Consider the following 18,968-nt stretch of genomic DNA (forward strand, 5'->3'; position numbering starts at 1 on the left):
TACCAAGACTAGAAAGCCAAGGAATCCCTATAAGCCTGTTTTGAAAGTCTACTCTTTAAAACAGTCTCTTACCCCGGTGAGTTCGCATCCTAGATTTTCAGCCTTAGGCCATCCCAGAAAGCATCTTTCCTGTGAGTAAGGATTAAAGAGCATCTGTTCTTTCAGCAGATTTTCCCCCAGCAGGTTTGATCTTGTGATACCTAGTTTGTAAAATCTTTCTTAGGCTGCTGACAGTCCGCTTTGCGGTTCCGCCCTCCTCGCCATCTGCCTCTTTCGCTTCCCCCTAATTGACCTCTCCTTCCTTCCCTCCTCTCTCATCACTCTGTATACTCAGAAGCATAAAATTCTTCTCTTTTTCATCATTTTGGGAATCAAGGAAAATCTCTAAAAAACAAAGGTTTCCTTTATTTATAAATATTAAGTCAGAGGTTATAGAACAAAGTCTACTGAGAAGAAAGAGCTTTAACTTTCAGTAGATACCATAAAAATAATGTATTTTGTCAGAAAAATATAAATCTCTTGCAGATATTGTATACTCTTCCATTGAGCATATTCTTGACTTCACTAGACCCTTTTTACCATCCTCCCTGAAAAAAAAAAACAACAACAAAAGTAACTTACCATTCTTTTGAGACTTAAATGGTTTTCTCTCTTTTCCATCAAGGTGTCCATCTTAGAGAGGCGCAACACAGCGGGAAGGGTGGTGTACAAAACCCTGGAGGATCCCTGGACCGGGAGCGAGAGCGATAAATTCATCCTTCTGGGTTATCTCCACCAGCTGCGCAAAGACCCTGCCCTCCTGTCCTCAGAAGCTGTGCTCCCCGACTTGACCGATGAACTTGCCCCTGTAAGCATGTGGCCCAGGATTGTGGGCACCAGGCAGGGCTCCTGAGCTCGCAGAGCCTGAGACGAGGTTGGCGACAGCGCTGTGTCAGGGGCGAGGACTTCTTCCCCCCGGACTTAGGGGTTTAGTCCTGACCGTCGTCTCTTTTTCTCTCTCAATAGGTTTTTCTCCTTCGGTGGCTCTACTCTGCCTCTGACTACATCTCAGACTGCTGGGATAGCTTATTTCATAACAACTGGTAAGAATATTACTAGATTGAATTTATGTTTCTCCATTAATAGCAGAACCACTGTGTTTCTTTTGAAAAGAGTCTATCCTTCTTTGAGTTCAGTATATACTCAATGAGGGCACGTGGGAGAATGTTTACACATTTTCAACAGCGGTTCCCCTTTCTCTATCTTTCAGTAGCTTCACTTTTTTTCTGCTCCCCTTCCAGACTGCAGGGCCTGGGATTGTCCTCTTCATCGGGGCACCTCTGGTACCCAGCCCAGGGCCTAACACATGGGGGGCCTAGTGTATAGATGCACAAGCCAGTCAGTGGATTAATCAGAGAGGGCAGATATCCCACTCCCACCCCCAGTAAGACTGTTGGCTCCTGAAGGACAGAAACACATCTCATTCATGGTTGTGATGCTTGGCACCCAGCATAGCTCCTTTTTGGAAATGGCTGGCCTTTGATGAGTTTGTGGGTAGATAAAATTTTTTTAGAGCACAAGTCCTAGAGGAAATTGTGAAAGGTCAACTTTTTCTCCCTATTCCAACCCCTCTGGGCTGTCTCTTAATTATTCTAGCCAAAAAAAAAAAATTAAAACAGATAATAGCACAGACTTTTTTTTAATTAAAGTATCATTGATATACGATCTTATGATGGTTTCACATAAACAACACAGTGGTTTCAACATTCACCCATATTACCAAGTCCTCACCCCCGCCCCATTGCAGTCACTGTCTGTCAGCATAGTAAGATGTTGGAGAGTCATTGTCTTCTCCGTGCTGTACAATAGCACAGACTTTTTAGTCCCTGACAGTACTCTCAACATCAGAATGTTTTTCCATGTTCACAACATAAATCCATTATTGCTCCTCTTACTGTTTTCTCCTGCAGAATTTATTAAGCACACAGCCTATTACACTGAGACAAAACATCAAACTTTGAGAATAGTTGATCTGTGAATTAGAACAATGAGAGAAAAATCTCTGCTTTCCTCATTTCCACCCCCAAAAACCCCTGTGTATGAAATTAGAAAGTGTTCGTTGATACAAAAACTTTTCTATTTGGGGATTTTCAAGGGGGGCTTTTTGGTTGTTTTGTATTAAGCCAGACAGAAGAAACCTAAGGCCACTGATTGACACATCACAGCAGCCCTTCTAGAGCTGACCCGAATTTGTTCGCTTCGTTTTAGGCGGGAAATGATGCCCCTCCTGTCCCTGGTCTTCTCTGCCCTCTTCATCCTCTTCGGCACCGTCCTCATTCAGGCTTTCAGGTAGACCCGCGGGGGCTTCCCGGGGCGATGTCTGAAAGCTGAGCCCCAACCTTCATGGTTGTTTCTACTCTTTTTTTTTTTTTGTAAAACTCCTTTTCTCTTACTTTAGTGACTCAAATGATGAGCGTGAGTCAAACCCTCCGGATAAAGAGGAAGCCCATGAGAAGGCGGGGAAGGCTGAGCCAAGCTTCACCAGAGAAAACAGCAGGTTTCTCTAACAAAACGTCAAACCCACCTCCCCTCAGCAGGAGACCCACAGACCACGTAGTCTAATAAAGCAGTTCGGATATACAGTGTGTGTGAGCACTCCGGCTCACCTCCCTGCGTGGGAGATGCGGGTGTAGGAAGTCAACTGCGGATTAGTGATAACTGAGACCCTCTAGGCATTTAGACGCAGCACCTATTTATCTCCTACTTGGTACCTTCGGGTTCTCAATCTGCAGTTTAATAATGAGGGTGGGAAGCAAAGCATGTCAGAGAGATGCTAGCTGAGCCAGAAGCAGAGAATGCTATGTCACTTCAACTGTGTCAACTTCGTCCTGCCCTGAGGCCACTTCTCTGCAGCATCTGAAAGGTTCTTTGTCGGCCCAAGACTTCCAAGAAGGGACTAGCCCATCCTGCCTGTGTATCAGGATCGAGAATGTTAAATAACATCTAGTCTGGTTAGAACATAGCATTTTTTTCCACTTGTACGTTTTAAAAATAATGGTATTCCCCTATCCTGATAGCATCTTGATTCCTCACTATTTCCCCACAGCAAGATTCCTAAAAAAGGCTTTGTGGAGGTAACTGAACTCACAGACGTGACATACGCCAGTAACTTGGTGCGCCTGAGGCCAGGCCACATGAACGTCGTTCTCATCCTGTCAAACTCCACCAAGACCAGCCTACTACAGAAATTCGCTTTAGAGGTCTACACATTCACTGGGTGAGCTCACACGTGTCTGTGTGTGTGTGTGTGTGTGTGTGTGTGAGAGAGAGAGAGAGAGAGAGAGAGAGAGAGAGATGGAGGGAGGGAGGGAGGGAGGGAAGGAGAGGGAGAGCGCGTGCATATTCAGGTAAAGAGGGGACTAGAGGAAAATAATATCCCCTCTTTGCATGAAAGGCTTCATCCATGCAGCGAGATGTTGGCTGTGACCTTTCCAACCCAGAAATCTAAGCCATCCCGAGTGGACCTTTGCCCTGCCTTGACTTCATGTCCTGATGGTTCTGAACAGAAGAGGTTGAACTCAGTCTTCTTCCTTGAGCCTTTTCAGGAAACTGTTCCCTAGCATTTGTGTATTTTCCTGAAGCCAGATACTGAGGGTGGTGTAACACCCAGCCAGGGACCAGGAGGTAGGTGAGCAGAGCCCTCCAGGCCCCACAGAAGCCCTTCCATCTTTCTGCTCGGACCCCACCCAACACACAGCCCTTCTCTGTTACTTGAAAGCTGACTGAGGCATTTATGTTCCCTCCAATTAAGTGTGCCAGGCTGTACCCTAAATCTTTGCTCTGTTCTTCCTTCAGGAGCAGCTGCCTGCACTTCTCCTTCCTGAGCCTAGATAAGCACAGAGAGTGGCTGGAATACTTACTAGAGTTTGCTCAAGATGCAGCCCCAATTCCAAACCAGTATGACAAGCATTTCATGGAACGTGACTACACTGGTTATGTCCTGGCTCTCAATGGCCACAAGAAATACTTCTGCCTTTTCAAGCCCCAAAAAACAGTGGAAGAGGAGGAAGCCATGGGGTCATGCAGTGATCTTGACTCTTCCCTGCATCTGAGTGAATCTCGAGGGAAATCGTCCTGTGGCCTGGGATCCAGGCCCATCAAAGGAAAACTGAGCAAGCTGTCCTTATGGATGGAGCGCCTGCTGGAAGGCTCCTTACAGAGGTTTTATATCCCCTCGTGGCCTGAACTAGACTGAGAGGATTTCAGAGAGATTCGAACTCCTCAGGCTTTTTTAATAGGCCCCTGTGAACAGGTATTTTCAGGACTCAAACTATCACAACAGACAAGAGTATAGGTTCTAGATTATTATTCTACAACCACGGCTAGAAGAATCTTTCCTTTGTCCCGTTCCAACCTAGGAGTGAAAAACACAAGTTGGAATCCCTACATCCAAATATTTCCCTTTGGGTTTTTGTTTCCTCATTTGGATGCCGCACCGTATCAAGTAGACTGCTCATCCCCTCTTCCTTTGTTGTCTGTGTCACCTGCTCACACCACCCTCCTCTGTCCTGCCTCTGGGCTCTGGGAGAAGCACAGGGCACAGCCCTGCAGCGGTACCTGGACGGAACCTCAGAGCCTGGCGTTGCCTGGCGTTCTGGTCCTGGCGCGCCGGGAACATCGCTTAGCCCCTCCCCTGCCCTCCTGGCCCCTGCTGCGCCCTGCCATGGTGCATGCTGTAACCGTGGAACAGTCCACAGCAGCTTCTAGGCCCTGCATCTTCAAGGAGGCCTTGTTCCAAGCAACCTTACATTCAATGGTTTTTCCAGCAGAAAATGGCTAAAAGTATATTTTGGGGGTATGCCCCCCAACAGTTGATCAGCCAGTTTTAAAAGGCAGGAGATGAGTGGGGATTCTGCATGTGAGTTTGGTTTTCTTCCCATGACAAGAGAAGGGTGGGCTGGGTGGTGACTGAAGTGACCCCTTTGTGAGCATCCCAGCAGCACCTCCCCAGGGCTCAGTGTGGCCAGGGAGGGGTCTGCACGGCAAGAAGTACTGTAATGACTTTGAGCTCTTTATGTATGTGTTTTCACATGCCTTTCTGCCTCTGTCAGTTTTAGGGTATGGATATTAGGAGCCATAACTTGTAATCTTGTTCTCTGAATGTAGAGATAAGCTGCTATAAGCCAGTAGTTGTTGAACTGAAGACATATTCCTTCCTGCCATGAGTCAGTTGGAGAAACCTCTTCACTCCAGTGATGTCTCTAGTAAAGTACCAGACATGTCTTTGTATCGAGGAACTTAAAATTTCTCAACACTTGTTCTTGGACACTGTTAACCCCAAAAGCACTGTATCTTCAAGCTCTCTTTTATGGCAAGTGAGCCAAGACTTGTTCTAGACTCCTGTTTTGCAGAGGGCTTGCTTTGAGCTTCTGGCCTATATTTTGATGTCTCGTCTTAAGTGTTTTCACTCTTAACTTAAAACTGCTTCACAAGTTTACAGGGTCAAACCTGTTGTATCAGCACCCCAGCTTGCACTCCAGTGTACAATGGACTCCAGGCTGGATCATAACCAGCCAGTTAGAGTTTAGCTTTTCTTCTTAGGGCTACACCACCAAAGGAGTTTGGATAGCTTCAAGGAGTGGTCTGTTCAATTGTCAAAGCAAATTGCCCTTTTATAAAGTGAAGGGTCAAAATCAGTGATGGGATATTTACTAAGTTGGTATTTCTTTAATCATAATTGTTTTAAACTAAGCCACTTGGATCCCAAATTATTTAAATATCAAGCTACAGCCAGTAATAAATTATGAAAGCCCAGGAATTCCTAAAGATTTTATGAAGCTTTATAGCTTTGTTAAGAAATCACTGCCAGGCTTTATTTTTCCACATGATCCTCTAAAAATGGATGCTTACTATGATGGCCCCATCTCATGGCACCTGGCCCAGGTAGACATGATCAAGCAATTAATTTGGCTCCTTGATGCCCTGGTCCTCGGAGTTATTTTCTGGGTCATTTATAGCCAAATCACTTATACGAGTAGCATTTTGTTTCAGTGATAAGTTTTTATTTTTAATTGCTAGTATTAATGGGAATCTTAATTTCTGAAAACCAAAACCTCCCCAGATATGTTCTTTTTTTTTTTAACATTAAAAATACCTTCAGATAACCGTACCTTCAGATACCTTAGTACATTTGTACTAAGAAAGTAATAATAAGATTGAAAACATTCCTGGCAAGTATTTCAGTCCAAAAATTCTGCAGAATTGGGAGCTAGTAGATCTGTCCCCCAAAAGGATCTACTAGACTAGGGAGCTTTTATTATAAATTGAACTTTACCCTTGACACCCAGGCCTTCGCTGTGAATGTTGGTCCATGAATTTGTTTACTTTTGTGTCAAATGATGAGCCATTGTCATGCTCAGCCAATGCCACCATTTCTTTCTCATGTATGTAATCACACAGACCTAATTTTGATTTTAAGTTATCTCCTAGTCTTCAAATGTCTTAAAACACTGCTATTTCTAGAGGTAGGCTTTTGCAGTTGTTATAGACTGTGCATCATATTACGCAGATGGGGGTGAAAACTGGCCTAAAACAAGTCTTTATGGAATAGATGCCCATTCAAAAAGTCTTTTTTTTTTTTTTACTGTCCAGATGTCAGTGGCACAATTTGTCTCACAGAGCTCATTAGCTCCAACTTTAAGTGACATTTCAATGAGCAAGACAGCCCTAACTGCCTTTGGGCACCAAGGTCTTGCTGCCGTCACATCATGAAAATCTGGTAGTAGTTTTCAAATAAGAGATTGATGCCCTCCTCATTCAATACATAAAATGTTTTCCTGATACAAAGAGAAATAGGATCTGAATGTGTTTTAAGTGATTTGCTTTGTTGGGGAAAAAGGATCAGAAGCAAACAAACTTCTAAGTAAAATTCTTTAAAAGTTGATGCGGAACATCTTTACAGATGAAAGACTGCTCACGTCCAAGTACCTGAGGCTGGCCTCTGAAAACAATTGCAGTGTGGCAGCTGCTGAATCTGGCTGTTCAGTTTTTCAGGAAGGATTATACTCTCGAGACAGCTCTGAGAGGAAGGCGAACATTTTGCACTTTTGATACTCTTAGGAACAAATAACTTATTTGGCAAATGGTGTCTTTTTTATGTTGTTTTTGTTTTGTATTGTGAACAGGCACTGAAGCTGATGTTATTTTTGTTTGAAGAATCTTACAGACTGGAAACAAATAAACTATTTTAATGTGTGATGACTATGAGTAGATCTTGCATTGCGAGATACGGTTTGATGATGGGCACATTATCAACAAAATTGAATTTGCTTGTAACTGAACACATGCTTGCAATCTGCACTTCTGAGCCACAGATTCCGGGAATTGCTGTCATTGTGGGCGTGTCAGCTTGAAGAGCAGGTAATGCAAAACAGCCTTGCAGGGAGCTGGTGAAGGCAGTGCCGTGAAGGGCTCTCTGGAGGCCAGGGGATCAGGTGGAGACATTTCTGGGGCTCTGCTGGGCTCTTCAGTGGGAGGTTTCTTTTACCGGGATTTACATTAATCCTTCAAACAGGTTTACATTTCATGATGGTCCTAAAACCAAGGTGCAGCCTAATCTCTCCAGAGGAGAAGCTATAGTTTAAAGGAAAAGACTAGAACTATGGAATTGCTTACACAGTATTATTTCTTAGGGTTTTTTTATTTTATCCCTCCAATTTTTAGGTAATCTTGAACTAAATTCTCTCTTTCTCCTTTATCCTCTACCATCTTTCATCAAAGGGAAAAGAAAATCACAAGTGGTTTGTTTGTTTTTTTAATTAATCCAAACTCCTTAGAAACATTAGCTGTTTGGATTAGAGTTCTACTGAATGCCCAGATCCTACAGCTACCAATGACATTTTGAGCAGAAAGCTTCATTGGCATAAACTCTTGCGTCCTCCGACTGCTTGCCCATAAATTCTTCCTGAGAATTTGTCATCGACACCATATGAGGTTTTACCTTGAAGAGCACAAGGTTCAGATGACTTTCGCTCTGGGGAGGGCACACAGCATCTCAAACAGCAGGTTAGCCGCCAGGAGGGCCGTGTTTCCTACCAAGAAAAAAACCCAAGGTGAGCGCCGCGCAGACCGCCTCCCGGGCCGAGGCACTGGGGACTCCTCAGCCCCCCTCCCTCCGTGCTCACTGTCCAGAGAGCCGCCTTCCATTCTCTCCTCCCGGCAGCCCGACCAGCCTGCAGACGCACTTTCCCTGCCATTCCACCCCGTCAAGATCATTCAGAAACAGGATTTTAAAATTCAGAAAGTTCTTTGTTTACTCTGCGGACATTTTCCCTCAAAGAAAAACCTGTAATAATGATTTGTATTGTGTTTATTATCTACTCTGAGGCTAATAGGTCTAACTGTACGCTGTTCTAAATTAAAATTATTGAGATGGCATCCACTTTGCTTATCTCTCCTAGACCGGCTAACTCCGCACGTCATTAATATTAATAAACATTATTTATGCCTCGAGAATTCCCTTTTCAATGAAATGTCAAAGGAGGATGGAACTGTGCCATCCTATCACCAAACTACAGGCCGGATTTTTTTTCTCCTCTGCTGATGGGTGGGCGAGCTAATAATACTTAGCTGCCTCCCAGGAGTTTTGTTAGAGTTAATTAGCTCGTGCTTGTAAGGTATACAGTAATAGGCCTATTTTCTTCACCATAGGAGATACTCAGTAGGATCTGAATTAACAAAAAGACCCATCCATCTGCTTATTACCTAGATTAATACTAGGTATTAATTTAAACTAGCAGCTACCTACAGATCGTAACTTTTCTCAGTGACTCACCAGAAGGATCGTACTGCGGCGAAACTTCCACGAGATCACATCCCACCACATTCAGACCTTGACAACCCCGGATGATCTCCAGCGCCTGTCCGAGATGGAACCTGAGTTGTCCACAGCGCTACTCATTTACAGTGAAAAGCACCCAGTAGAGGCCACAGTGGATTCCTCCCGACACACACCCACCCTTGGACTTGAAACTGTTGATTTCCATCAGTCAACACCTACTGACTGCCAGACACAGCAGAGACACGACCAGCGCACAGGCCCTGCTCCCAAGGGGTCCATATGTGGTGATGAAGGCAGACCAACTGGTCATCTCAATGTCACGCATTAAGGGCTTCAAAAAAAGCAAGTGTGGAATAGTATAAGCACACATAACATCTTGAAGAAGTGAGAGAAGGCCTTAGCCTGGAAACACTTAGCTCTAGGAACGGACTCCAGGGTAGGGCGGCTCCAGCAGGGGAAAGGCACCAAGATGGGGGTAGACATGGCTGGAAGACAGGATAAGTGAGGGGGAAGGTAGGAAGACAGTCGCTGTGTCTGAAGGTTTCCATTCCTGCAGGTGAAAAGCCTGGAAGGATGGTCAGCTAAGGAATGAGGATCGTGGGTTAGATACATCTCTGATGGGAAATGATGGAGAATGGCTTTGAAGAGGAAGTTATGACCATCACCCTTTCTTAGAGGATACAAGATAATATATTAGGTTTAAGCAGTCTTCATTCATTTACTCAAAGATCCTTGAGTACCTACTATTTGTATGACGGGCTCTATTCTAGGCTCCAAGAGCAAGGTACTGAGCAAAATGCCCAACCCTCCTGGAGCTCACGTCTACCTATAAGCATATCTCAATTCTGCCTCTCTGCACGTGCATTCAGCACACCTTATAGGAGCTTTATTTGGGTGTTTAAACCTCTTGACTACCTTGGTAGGTGGTTAATCCCATTATGTACACTTGTTAAATTTAACTGCAAAAAGATAACTTTAGTGTTCTTAAGAGAGGGTACTACAGTATTGTCCCCATGAACCGACTACAGGGAGACCAGAGGCAGAAAGACCCACTAAAGGAATATTCCAATAAGAAATGAGGGTCCTTGCCAAACTCAGTAATTCCTAAGAGTATTCAAATCTACAGTCGGCCCTGAGAAAAAAGTAAAGGCCTCCACTTTTAAATTCTATCCTGACTCCTAAAGACTCACTGGGAGTAAAGTGCAGCGTTAAGAATCCTCACCCCCAGGAATTGTCACTAATGGAACATCCTTACCTGACTTGGAGTGAGACCTGCAATTTCAGGTGTCCCTGTCCCTGGAGCATAGGCAGGATCCAAGCCATCAATATCAAAGCTGATGTAAATGGGCTTGCCTCCCATCTGCTGCCTCACTTCCCCCATCAGAGGAACCAGCGACTTCATCCAGCAGTCTTCAGCCAGGACCACCCGGAAGCCCTGAGGAGGCAGGGAATGAAGAGTGGAGCTGAAGCTTCTGCATAGTGGCATTTCCTGTGTGCCAACCCCCTGCTAAGTGCTTATGTACACATCACACCTGACCTCAGGGCTCATGAGGAGGGAACTCTCCTGTCCCTTATACAGGGAGGAAGGGAGGGACCGTGATGATGACTGATGGAGAAGCAGGGAGTAAGTCAAAGTGGACTTCCAAGGATGGCCTCAGGAGAAGCTTGGCTAAATCAAGAGCGAGAACTTCAATACAGCTCATGCTAGCACATCCTGAACAGCCCTGTCCAGTGGACTGGCCTCTGCATGCTCTAAAAGCAGGGGACTTGGGTCTTTCCTGTTGGGGTCTTGTCAGAGGTGTTTACCTGGGAGCCACTCCCCCTAGTGGGTATGAGGATGACGGGTAAAAAGGTGGCCACTTTCCTCAGAATGGGACGACCTGCTCAGCTCTCTTCCAAGCCAACAACCTCTGAGGGGCTGGTTTGTTTCTGCTTGTCTCCCTACCCCAGTGATGACAGGCCTCCTCTGCCTCATGAACTAATACCTTGCTCTTCTCTGCTCCACCTGACCCTCTTGACACAAACTCAAACTAAGTCTCCATTTTCTGAACCTGATTATCAAAGCCACTGTTGAATCCATAGCCACCAATGAGTGGGCAGGGGAGAAGAAGGAACTTTGTGGGCTGGGGACAGTGGGAGGGGCGTTTGGTCTGTCACCTGGCTCCAGCTGTATCTGTAGGGATCCAGGGTCATGGAAGAGCCCCGGATGCCAATCTGCACAACGCGCGTACAGTCCAAGAGTCCCTCGTCCACGCACCGGCGGAAGGGGGTCCCGTGGTACAGCTTCTCCCCTAAGGCCTTGTCCGCCGTGTCCATGTGAGCATCCACGTGCAGCAGCCCCACAGGGCCATGCCTGATGACAGCAGGACAGGTAGCTCAGAGGCCAGGCTTCCTTATGGAGCCTGAGTCCAGACACCCTCCAGGCCACCAAAATTTGATGACCACCCACAGCCATGCCAGGGAGACCTGGCATGAACTACTGGCCTTGCAACTGGTTTCTGTCTTCAAATCACTTAGCACTTCAGAACAATACCTCAGATAAGTCGGGCAGCAAATAGATGTGTGTTTAGCTACCACCCACTACCTCCCACCCGGAGTTTCTTCACTTAGAGATGGAGAGAGCTGGAAGGAGACAAGGGCGGTGGCTCACCTGAGCTCTGCTGAACAAATCAGAGCCACCCTCGCTCCAACTGCAGCACCAAGAGCTCAGACCCAGCTCTCTCCCCGTCATCTCCACCAACCATGCCAGTCACCCAAAAGAAACATACCCTCTAAATCACACACGGCTTCCAGAACAGACTTATACCTACCCACCCCCAACCAGAATGCTACCCCGGGCCCTTTCCACATATGAATTCTGGAGCTGCCGCTGCCTGGAACCTTCTGTCTCTTTCTCAGACTAATTAACCAGTTAGTGAATCCCTGGGAGACTTGCACTACTGGCAAGTCCATCTGCTCATTCTCTGGGAAAGGGGTCTTTTCAGGAAAAAGCAGTGTCTCTCCTCGGCAAGCGTCACCACAGTGCATGTCGGTGTTTGTACCTGGCCTTTGAAGCAAAACAGAAACTGGAGTTAACTGGGGTTGTTATTTCACTGGGTGCTCATCTTCCAAAAACAGAGGCAAATGCTGACCATGTATCCCAGAACAGATCTAGGGCAAGGGAGGGTGGCCAGAGGTCTTAATAATAAATTGCCTTGGCTCCCAGCTGATGACTGACAGAGACACCTGGTTGATCCGCAGGAGCAACTCAGTTGTGAATTTCCTATCACCCCAAATAACCTCAGCCAGCAGAGGTCACCTGGAGCCATCTAACAGCAAACAACTCATTCCCTAGCTCCTGCATTTCGAAAGGTTGCTTGGGCCCAGACACCTCAGACTTACTTTGTCGCCATCGCTTGCAGTATAGGATATGTGATTGTGTGATCTCCACCTGCAAAGAGAAAAACGAAGAAACCTTCTGGAATATGGGTATGATTGGAGGACTGCGTGCTACACGGAAGAATCGTCAATTTGCCCAATTCTGCCTCCTTATTGATTAGACTGAAGTACTGTAACCCCAGCTAAACTAAGATCTTGTTCAGTGATGGGAAAATGGCCCCCTGGATGTCTAGGATTACACTGTCATTTAAAAGAGGAAATTAAACAAATTAAGGTTTACAAGTAAAATGCCCAGAGCAGCTCTGTCCAATAGAACTTTCTACAATAAAGGAAATGTTCTCTCTCAGCACTAGGCCTGTGTGAAATGTGACTCATGCTACTGAGGAACTGAATTTTTATTTAATTTTAATTAATTTAAATGTAAATAGCCGTATGTGGCTAGTGGCAACTATGTTGGACAGCTCAGGTCTAGAAAAGTATTACTATAGATAATTAACTAATAACAATAATGGCTGACATTAATTGAAGCTTAACATATGCCAGTCACACTGTGGGGCACTGAGTATGCGCTTTCATTATATGCCCCTCACGTAATATAATGAGACAAATGTTGTTATTATTATCCCCATTTTACAGATGAAGAGAGGAAGCCTAGCTAGTAACAGGTAGAGCTCAAATTTCAAACCATGCCATCCAGAAACCACACCCCTCACCACTAGGCTCTGCGGGCTAGGCTCTCTAATTTGTCAAAAATAAATTTGGATACTTAGAAAAAGGTCTGTGTCATTTTAACTATCTGTAAACCAGAAGAGAAAGAAACACTACAGTCAGAATGGAGCAGGGTAGTAGAGGACAAAGAGAAAGCTGCCCTAAAATATAGACCCTGACAAGGAGGAAAATGCCCTTTTGCAGTTCACTGAATCAAGGATATTAAAAGCATATCCTCAAAATAGTTAAAAAGTCAGAACTGAGCTCAGTTGGCAGCCTCCCAGCCTTCTGCAGTCCTGGGATCAAGGGCCGGGACAAAGGTGAAGTGGGTAGAGAACTTGTTGGAATGCAAGTGATTTCAGGGATTTCAGCATTTTAATATAGTAGTTTCAAAACTCAAAATCAATGCCAAAAAAAACCATCCGTGATAAATATTAAAGAAAGAAAGGGTCAGGAACTGCGCTGTTCTGAGCCATATTGGAGCCAGAGGCCAAAGGGGAAAATCAGTAATACTTACAACTTTCCGGCACCCCTTAAATTTTGCCCCAAGCTGAATGCCTCACCTGCCTCACCCTACTCACCCCTGTCAATCATACTCCTCCGAAAATTTTAATGTCCTCTCCTCAGGGACTAAAAGTAAAAATACCCTCTTCCCTACTGTCTCCATGTTCACCGTGGCTGGCCCTGAAGGAGTCGCTGTCTACCAGCTCTGAGCGCAGAGAACTACATTTGTCCCCAGAGGCACCATTACCCAAGGTCAGCGGAATACACCCAGCTGCTACAATTTTCTGATAGGCCTCTCGAATTAGGCGGCAGCTGTCCTGAAGGTTGTAAAGATTGACACTGACATCGCCTAGATCTGCAACCATGAGGGACTGGAAGGGGAGAGCGCCCGTGCTCGGGTTGGCGGTCCGAAGCATCACTGACTCTTCCCGAATCCGTCGGGGTCCAAATCTGGAGGAGGAAGAACCATCCCATGAGCCATCCCTAAAGGTTTAGACGCCCTTCTTAAGGGGGCGTTTCTCAGCCTCCGCACTGTCAACATTTGGCGCAGGATGAATCATGACTGTGGGGTCTGTGCAAGGTAGGGTGTTTAGCAGCACCTCTTGCCTGGAAATGCAGGTAGCTATACTTCTCCAAACTGTGAAACACAAAAATGCCTCCGGACACTACCCAATGTCCGCTGGGGTCAAAGAACCACTGATTAAGGTTATATAACGAAGAGATTAAAAACACAGATCTAGGAGCCCACCCACCACCAGTTTACAAAATGGCATTAGGTAATTTCTTAATCTCCTGGAGCCTCAGTTTCCTAATCTGTAAAATAATAATGATGATATTTACCTTGCTTTGCTATTGTAAGAACAAATGGGGCCATCTATGCACAGCACCTTGCACTTTGTAGACATTTAATAAATGGTGGCACTTATAATACAGGCCATCAGTCGGATGAAAAACTGCTGAGCTGAATCAGAAATAGTTGATGATCAATAATTAGGAAATTGATTTTCCTTCCTCTGACTTGATTGTAAGAAAATTGCCTATATTTGAGCAATTCTTGAGTCAAGTGATATCTAGAAGTTTGGGGAAGGGGCATCCAGCTTCAACTGTTCTCATATGTAGTGTCCCCTGCCGCTACAAGCTGGGGGTACCCACAGTCAGCATTCCAGCTAGGCCCAGAGATCAGGGCGTGGAGCAGGCAGTCCACGAACCCCCTTCCTTCACCAATGAATGCACACGTGTTGAGCTCTCAGGGTTGTTCGATGATGGTGGAGGTAAATCAACTCTCAAATAATTAGGTGCATTTTGGAGCCGGGTACAAGCTTCCAACCTGACCCCGGATGAACTGAAACGCGGATCCGTGGGGTTTCCGTGCCCAGAGGCTGTCAGCCCAGCCACCTGGGCCCACCTGTCGGCCACCGGTCCCCAGTCCTTGGGGCCTTACCTCGCCCCGGGCCGGTTGGAGGTCCCAATGTCCAGGGGCACCCCGACGAAGGCGGCATCCAGCCCCTCGGGGGAGGCCTGCACCGGCAGCCGCATCATGGAGCAGACGCCCACCGGCCGCGCCACGAACTCGGAGCTGGGGGGCTGATTCCGAGGGGTGTCGGAGGCCTGGCGGCCGGCGTTGCAAAGCCCAGAGGCAGGACGCGCGCCCCCGCCGGCCCGCAGGCCCCGCACGCAGCCGGACGCCAGCAGCCGCCGCATGCCGCCCGCGCGCCCGGCTGCTCCCACCCGGCTGCTCCCCCACCTGGTTGCTCTGCCGCCGCAGGGCGAGCGCGCCAGCGCCGGACCAGGGCTCAAAGGGCACGGGCGACCCGGGGTTGGAGGGCAAGGGGAGGGCGCACGTCCCTGGCGTGCTGCTCACTCCCCTTTCTGGACTTTGGCCTCTGGCCTCTTTGGAAAATAGAGCCAGGCCCAGGGGTCCCCACTCACGCCCACCCGCACTGCCCCAGGTGTGACCCCCCAAAATCAGGCCCTTGGCAGCTTATTTTCCCATTCCGAATAACATTTTTAAAACCCTAAAGATTTTAAGGGAAAAGCCTCTCTCTAAGCGAAAGAAACTAGAAACTATAAAGAAAACTAGAGCCCCCTAGTCTGCAGATTCTTTATTTCTAGGGCCCAAAGGGTGGAAACACACTGGGGAAAAAAGAAGTGATTTGTAATGAAGTTAAATGAGCCACTGAGTGGTATTATACGCTTTTTAATCTCTAGAAGTTGAGAGTGAATGGAAACAGCTGGAGTTGAGTTGAATGGTAACGTTTAGTTCAAGATCACACATTACACCCCACACCACCCAGCCTCACTTTGCAGGAGGAGGGCAAATGTCCTAATGGCCAGTTCAGTGTTGGAAAAGGCTGCCAAGCAAGTTCCTGCCATTTTCTGAAACAAAGGAATAAACTAACCCCCTGGGGCCTAATTCTAGCACTGTTCCTTCCCTACCGCTTGTCCTGAGTGTATAGTTTTCTTACTTCTGGTTGTTCTTTCACTCTTCTCACAAATACTTGAGTGCCTCCTGTGCGTCAGGCCCTGGGACAGTGACTCCAGCCTCTCTCCGTCTTTCCCTACTTCCTTTAAACTTTCCTCAGGTGGCCTCTTGGGCCAGGTGCACCCCTGCTCCCCTTCCACCTCTGATGGCTCCTTGCCTGATGGCAAACTGTTTCAATATCAAGGTGATAATGTTCACCTATAGGCAGGTAATTCACACCACCAATCGCGGCCCTGAGCTCTAGTTGCTCATGTTCTAATTCGCCACCTGGATGTTCGGGGAGACCTCAGGTGGGCTGCAAGATCAGCAAGCGAGCGACTTTGCACCTCCCTCTCTTTGATCCTGCTCTGTGCCCCATCCTTTGGTAAGTCTGACTGTTCGCTTCGTGCCAGCCCTCCACCGGCTTCCTCTGCTCTTACCCTGTTCTAGGACTTCCCACCTCTAGCTTTCCAATTGGTGTCACCACTGCTCCTATCACTTTCCTGCCAGGTAACACTTCCTAAAGACAATCCACCTGTCCAATCACATTTCCCATCGTGCATCTTCATGCGCTTGTCCCTCCAGCCATTGTTCACTTTACACGTCCCACTTTCTTGCATCCTTTTCTGTGCTAATGCCATATCCTTACCTGGAATGCTCTCTCCCAACTCCCATCTCCACCTGCCCCATGTTCAGCTGAAGCCCATGCTCAAACTACTCTCTTTATAACTCTTAAAACTCTAAGTAGTTTTCGACCTGGAATAAGTCCAGGATCTAGAATTTAAAAAAAAAGTTAAGTCCTTTATAACTTAAAACTCTAAATAGTTTTCAACCTGGGATAAGTCCAGGATCTAGAATCAGAAAAAATAAATCCTAGCTCCAATATCAGTGTATCTCAATCACTGATGGCAGAAGAGAGAACTCATTCTCATTTCTCATGGGTCTGGGGGCACAGCTCAAAGTAGCACTCCATTAAGCACAGTTTCTTTGAAATTTCATGTTTGATCTTGCAAATTTGCATGGTTTTCACTTAATTTCTAACATGTTAATTTCATAAACATATTTTGTTATTTACCAGTTTAATCTTCCCCCAAAAATCTCTCAAGTAAAGCTGTCTCTCCAATAACGGGTGTTGTTTAAACCAGCACACCAATGTGTACATCCCTGAGGCATCCCAGCCAGGGAAGCGTGGACTTAGCATGTCAACCTGAGCAACTCACCCTTTGGACCAACGTCCCAGTCTGTAAAATGGGATGATAATCCTTACTGGTTGAGGATTGAATCTTTATGAGGATTGAATGAGGTCCACTGTGAAAGAGCACCATAAACCCTACATTGATAAATAAGAGGTATATCATTCTATGTTTTATTTTGTCTACTTCAGAGTTTCCTAACCAGCAGTCATAGCCCACAGGTGTATTGTAATTGGGTTACAGGTGGCACATGATGTAAAGATCCCATAGCCCTTGGGGCTACCAGCTAGACCAGTCACCTCTGGGCACATGTGGCCCCTGGGGAGCGACTTGGAAGATGATCCAAGCAGAGTCTGACACCTTGCGCTGAGATCCCTACAGGTAGGCCGTAGGAACAGCAGTACTTGCTGCTTGCCATATGGTACCACCCAGACATTGATCTCAGAGGCCCGCTGCAGAGTGCAATGCTGCCCGCCATGGCCTAGGGCCTGGGGCTCTGCTAGAGGAGATGGGCTCCAGGGGCTCAAGGAGAATGACCAGCACCCAAGGTGCGACTGGTCATGGGTGGAGGAATAAAGAGACTGGTAGGGGGTTTCTGGCCAGAAGAGCCCCAAGGCAGCTGACCCAAACCTGTCTTCACACAGTGTCAGATATTTCTGTGGATTTTTGGCTGGTGTGCCAGGTAACTTCACAGTGACCGCTTTAGCAGTATTTATGGGCAGGATGATGTTTGAAATATTTAACATCTGGATTAAGAATGTTGATCTTATCCATGAATGGATAAAGAAGAAGTAGTATATATACACAATGGAATATTATTCAGCCATAAGAAGAAAACAAATCCTACCATTTGCAACAACATGGATGGAACTGGAGGGTATTATGCTCAGTGAAATAAGCCAGTCGGAGAGAGACAAGTACCAAATGATTTCACTCATCTGTGGAGTATAAGAACAAAGCAAAACTGAAGGAACAAAACAGCAGCAGACTCACAGAACCCAAAAATGAACTAACAGTTACCAAAGGGAAGGGAGTGAGTGGGTGGGAAGGGAGGAATAAGGGGATTAAGGGGCATTATGATTAGCACACATAATATAGGGGGGACACAGGGAAGGGCGTATAGCACAGAGAAGACAAATAGTGACTCTATAGCATCTTACTGTGCTGATGGACAGTGACAGTAATGGGGTATGTGGGGAAGACTTGATAACAGGGGGTAATGTAGTAACCACAATGTTGCTCATGTGAAACCTGAACATAAGATTGTATATCAATGATACCTTAATAATAAATAAAACATCTACCCCACTGGAAAAAAAAATTTAACATCTGAGATGGCACAGACGTTGGTCAATCAGAACAGATGCCAGCTAGCCATAAACAGTGAATACCAGTACATAGCAAGTGGATATCAATCTTGAAGGAACATGTGTTAAATCAGAGTTCTGTCATTATTTTGAAATGCTTGACATGAAAGAGTTTGATTGAACTCAAGATCCATTGTTATCACAAGAAATTTCAATTGTGCAATTGTCAATGAAAGAAAAACAAGGCATTTCTTTAAATACTTTAACTTCTGTAATTTTTTTAACGTTAACATTTCTTTTTAAATTTTTATTACTAACCTGAGTTTCTAATTGTTCATGGCTATCAAGAACTTGAGGAGCTCTGCCTTGTAAAGTTCTGGTCATATTGCATACAGCCAATGGAAGCCTAAAACCTGATTATTAAAAAGCTACATTTACAAAAGAAAGCTACAATTTTGAAAATATTTTATTTGGAAGTTGTATATAAACTTGGTGTTTAATGCTGACTCTAATACTTTGATTTTATTTCTCAAATCATAATTATATGATACATAGAAAATGCAATTAATTTTTTTTTACCAAATCCCATACAGATGCCT

At 45.9% G+C, this 18,968-nt stretch overlaps 2 protein-coding genes across 6 annotated transcripts in view; one reads left to right on the forward strand and one right to left on the reverse strand.

The window, feature by feature from the left end:
• DNAJC16 (DnaJ heat shock protein family (Hsp40) member C16) overlaps window positions 1–7,236 on the forward strand; it is a 32,090-nt gene extending 24,854 nt beyond the window's left edge. For all 3 annotated transcript variants that reach the window (XM_036914312.2, XM_036914311.2, XM_036914310.2), the window contains exons 10-15: window positions 665–847; window positions 1,006–1,082; window positions 2,248–2,328; window positions 2,438–2,536; window positions 3,086–3,256; window positions 3,835–7,236. In XM_036914312.2, the coding sequence (XP_036770207.2) occupies window positions 665–847; window positions 1,006–1,082; window positions 2,248–2,328; window positions 2,438–2,536; window positions 3,086–3,256; window positions 3,835–4,234 (1,011 nt within the window). In that variant the 3' untranslated portion in view covers window positions 4,235–7,236. The remainder of the gene's footprint in view (window positions 1–664; window positions 848–1,005; window positions 1,083–2,247; window positions 2,329–2,437; window positions 2,537–3,085; window positions 3,257–3,834) is intronic.
• Window positions 1,751–15,156, reverse strand: AGMAT (agmatinase). Of its 3 annotated transcripts, none has more exons than XM_057499764.1 (8): window positions 14,850–15,156; window positions 13,656–13,858; window positions 12,200–12,248; window positions 10,976–11,171; window positions 10,074–10,253; window positions 8,813–8,897; window positions 7,979–8,069; window positions 1,751–1,943 (listed from the first exon to the last, which is right to left on the reverse strand). In XM_057499764.1, the coding sequence occupies exons 1-7, from the start codon at window positions 15,107–15,109 to the stop codon at window positions 7,996–7,998; spliced, it is 1,047 nt and encodes a 348-aa protein (XP_057355747.1). In that variant the 5' UTR covers window positions 15,110–15,156; the 3' UTR covers window positions 1,751–1,943; window positions 7,979–7,995. The 3 variants fall into 3 exon arrangements, with proteins under 3 accessions (XP_057355747.1, XP_036770211.2, XP_036770210.2); XM_036914316.2 differs by lacking the exon at window positions 1,751–1,943 and adding an exon at window positions 7,207–7,542; XM_036914315.2 differs by lacking the exon at window positions 1,751–1,943 and having other exon boundaries at window positions 7,207–8,069.
• Between the last annotated feature and the right edge of the window lie 3,812 nt (window positions 15,157–18,968).

The sequence above is a fragment of the Manis pentadactyla genome, chromosome 4 (assembly GCF_030020395.1).
Source record: "Manis pentadactyla isolate mManPen7 chromosome 4, mManPen7.hap1, whole genome shotgun sequence".
Lineage (NCBI taxonomy): Eukaryota > Metazoa > Chordata > Mammalia > Pholidota > Manidae > Manis > Manis pentadactyla.

Coding starts and splice junctions, on each gene's coding strand:
- AGMAT (XM_057499764.1), bottom strand. CDS start 15,109: ATGCGGCGGCTGCTGGCGTCCGGCTGCGTGCGGGGCCTGCGGGCCGGC. Junction 13,859..14,849: donor TCCAACCGGCCCGGGGCGAG/GTAAGGCCCCAA, acceptor TTCCTCCTCCAG/ATTTGGACCCCGACGGATTC. Junction 10,254..10,975: donor ACAGATACAGCTGGAGCCAG/GTGACAGACCAA, acceptor CTGCCTCCTCAG/GGCTTCCGGGTGGTCCTGGC.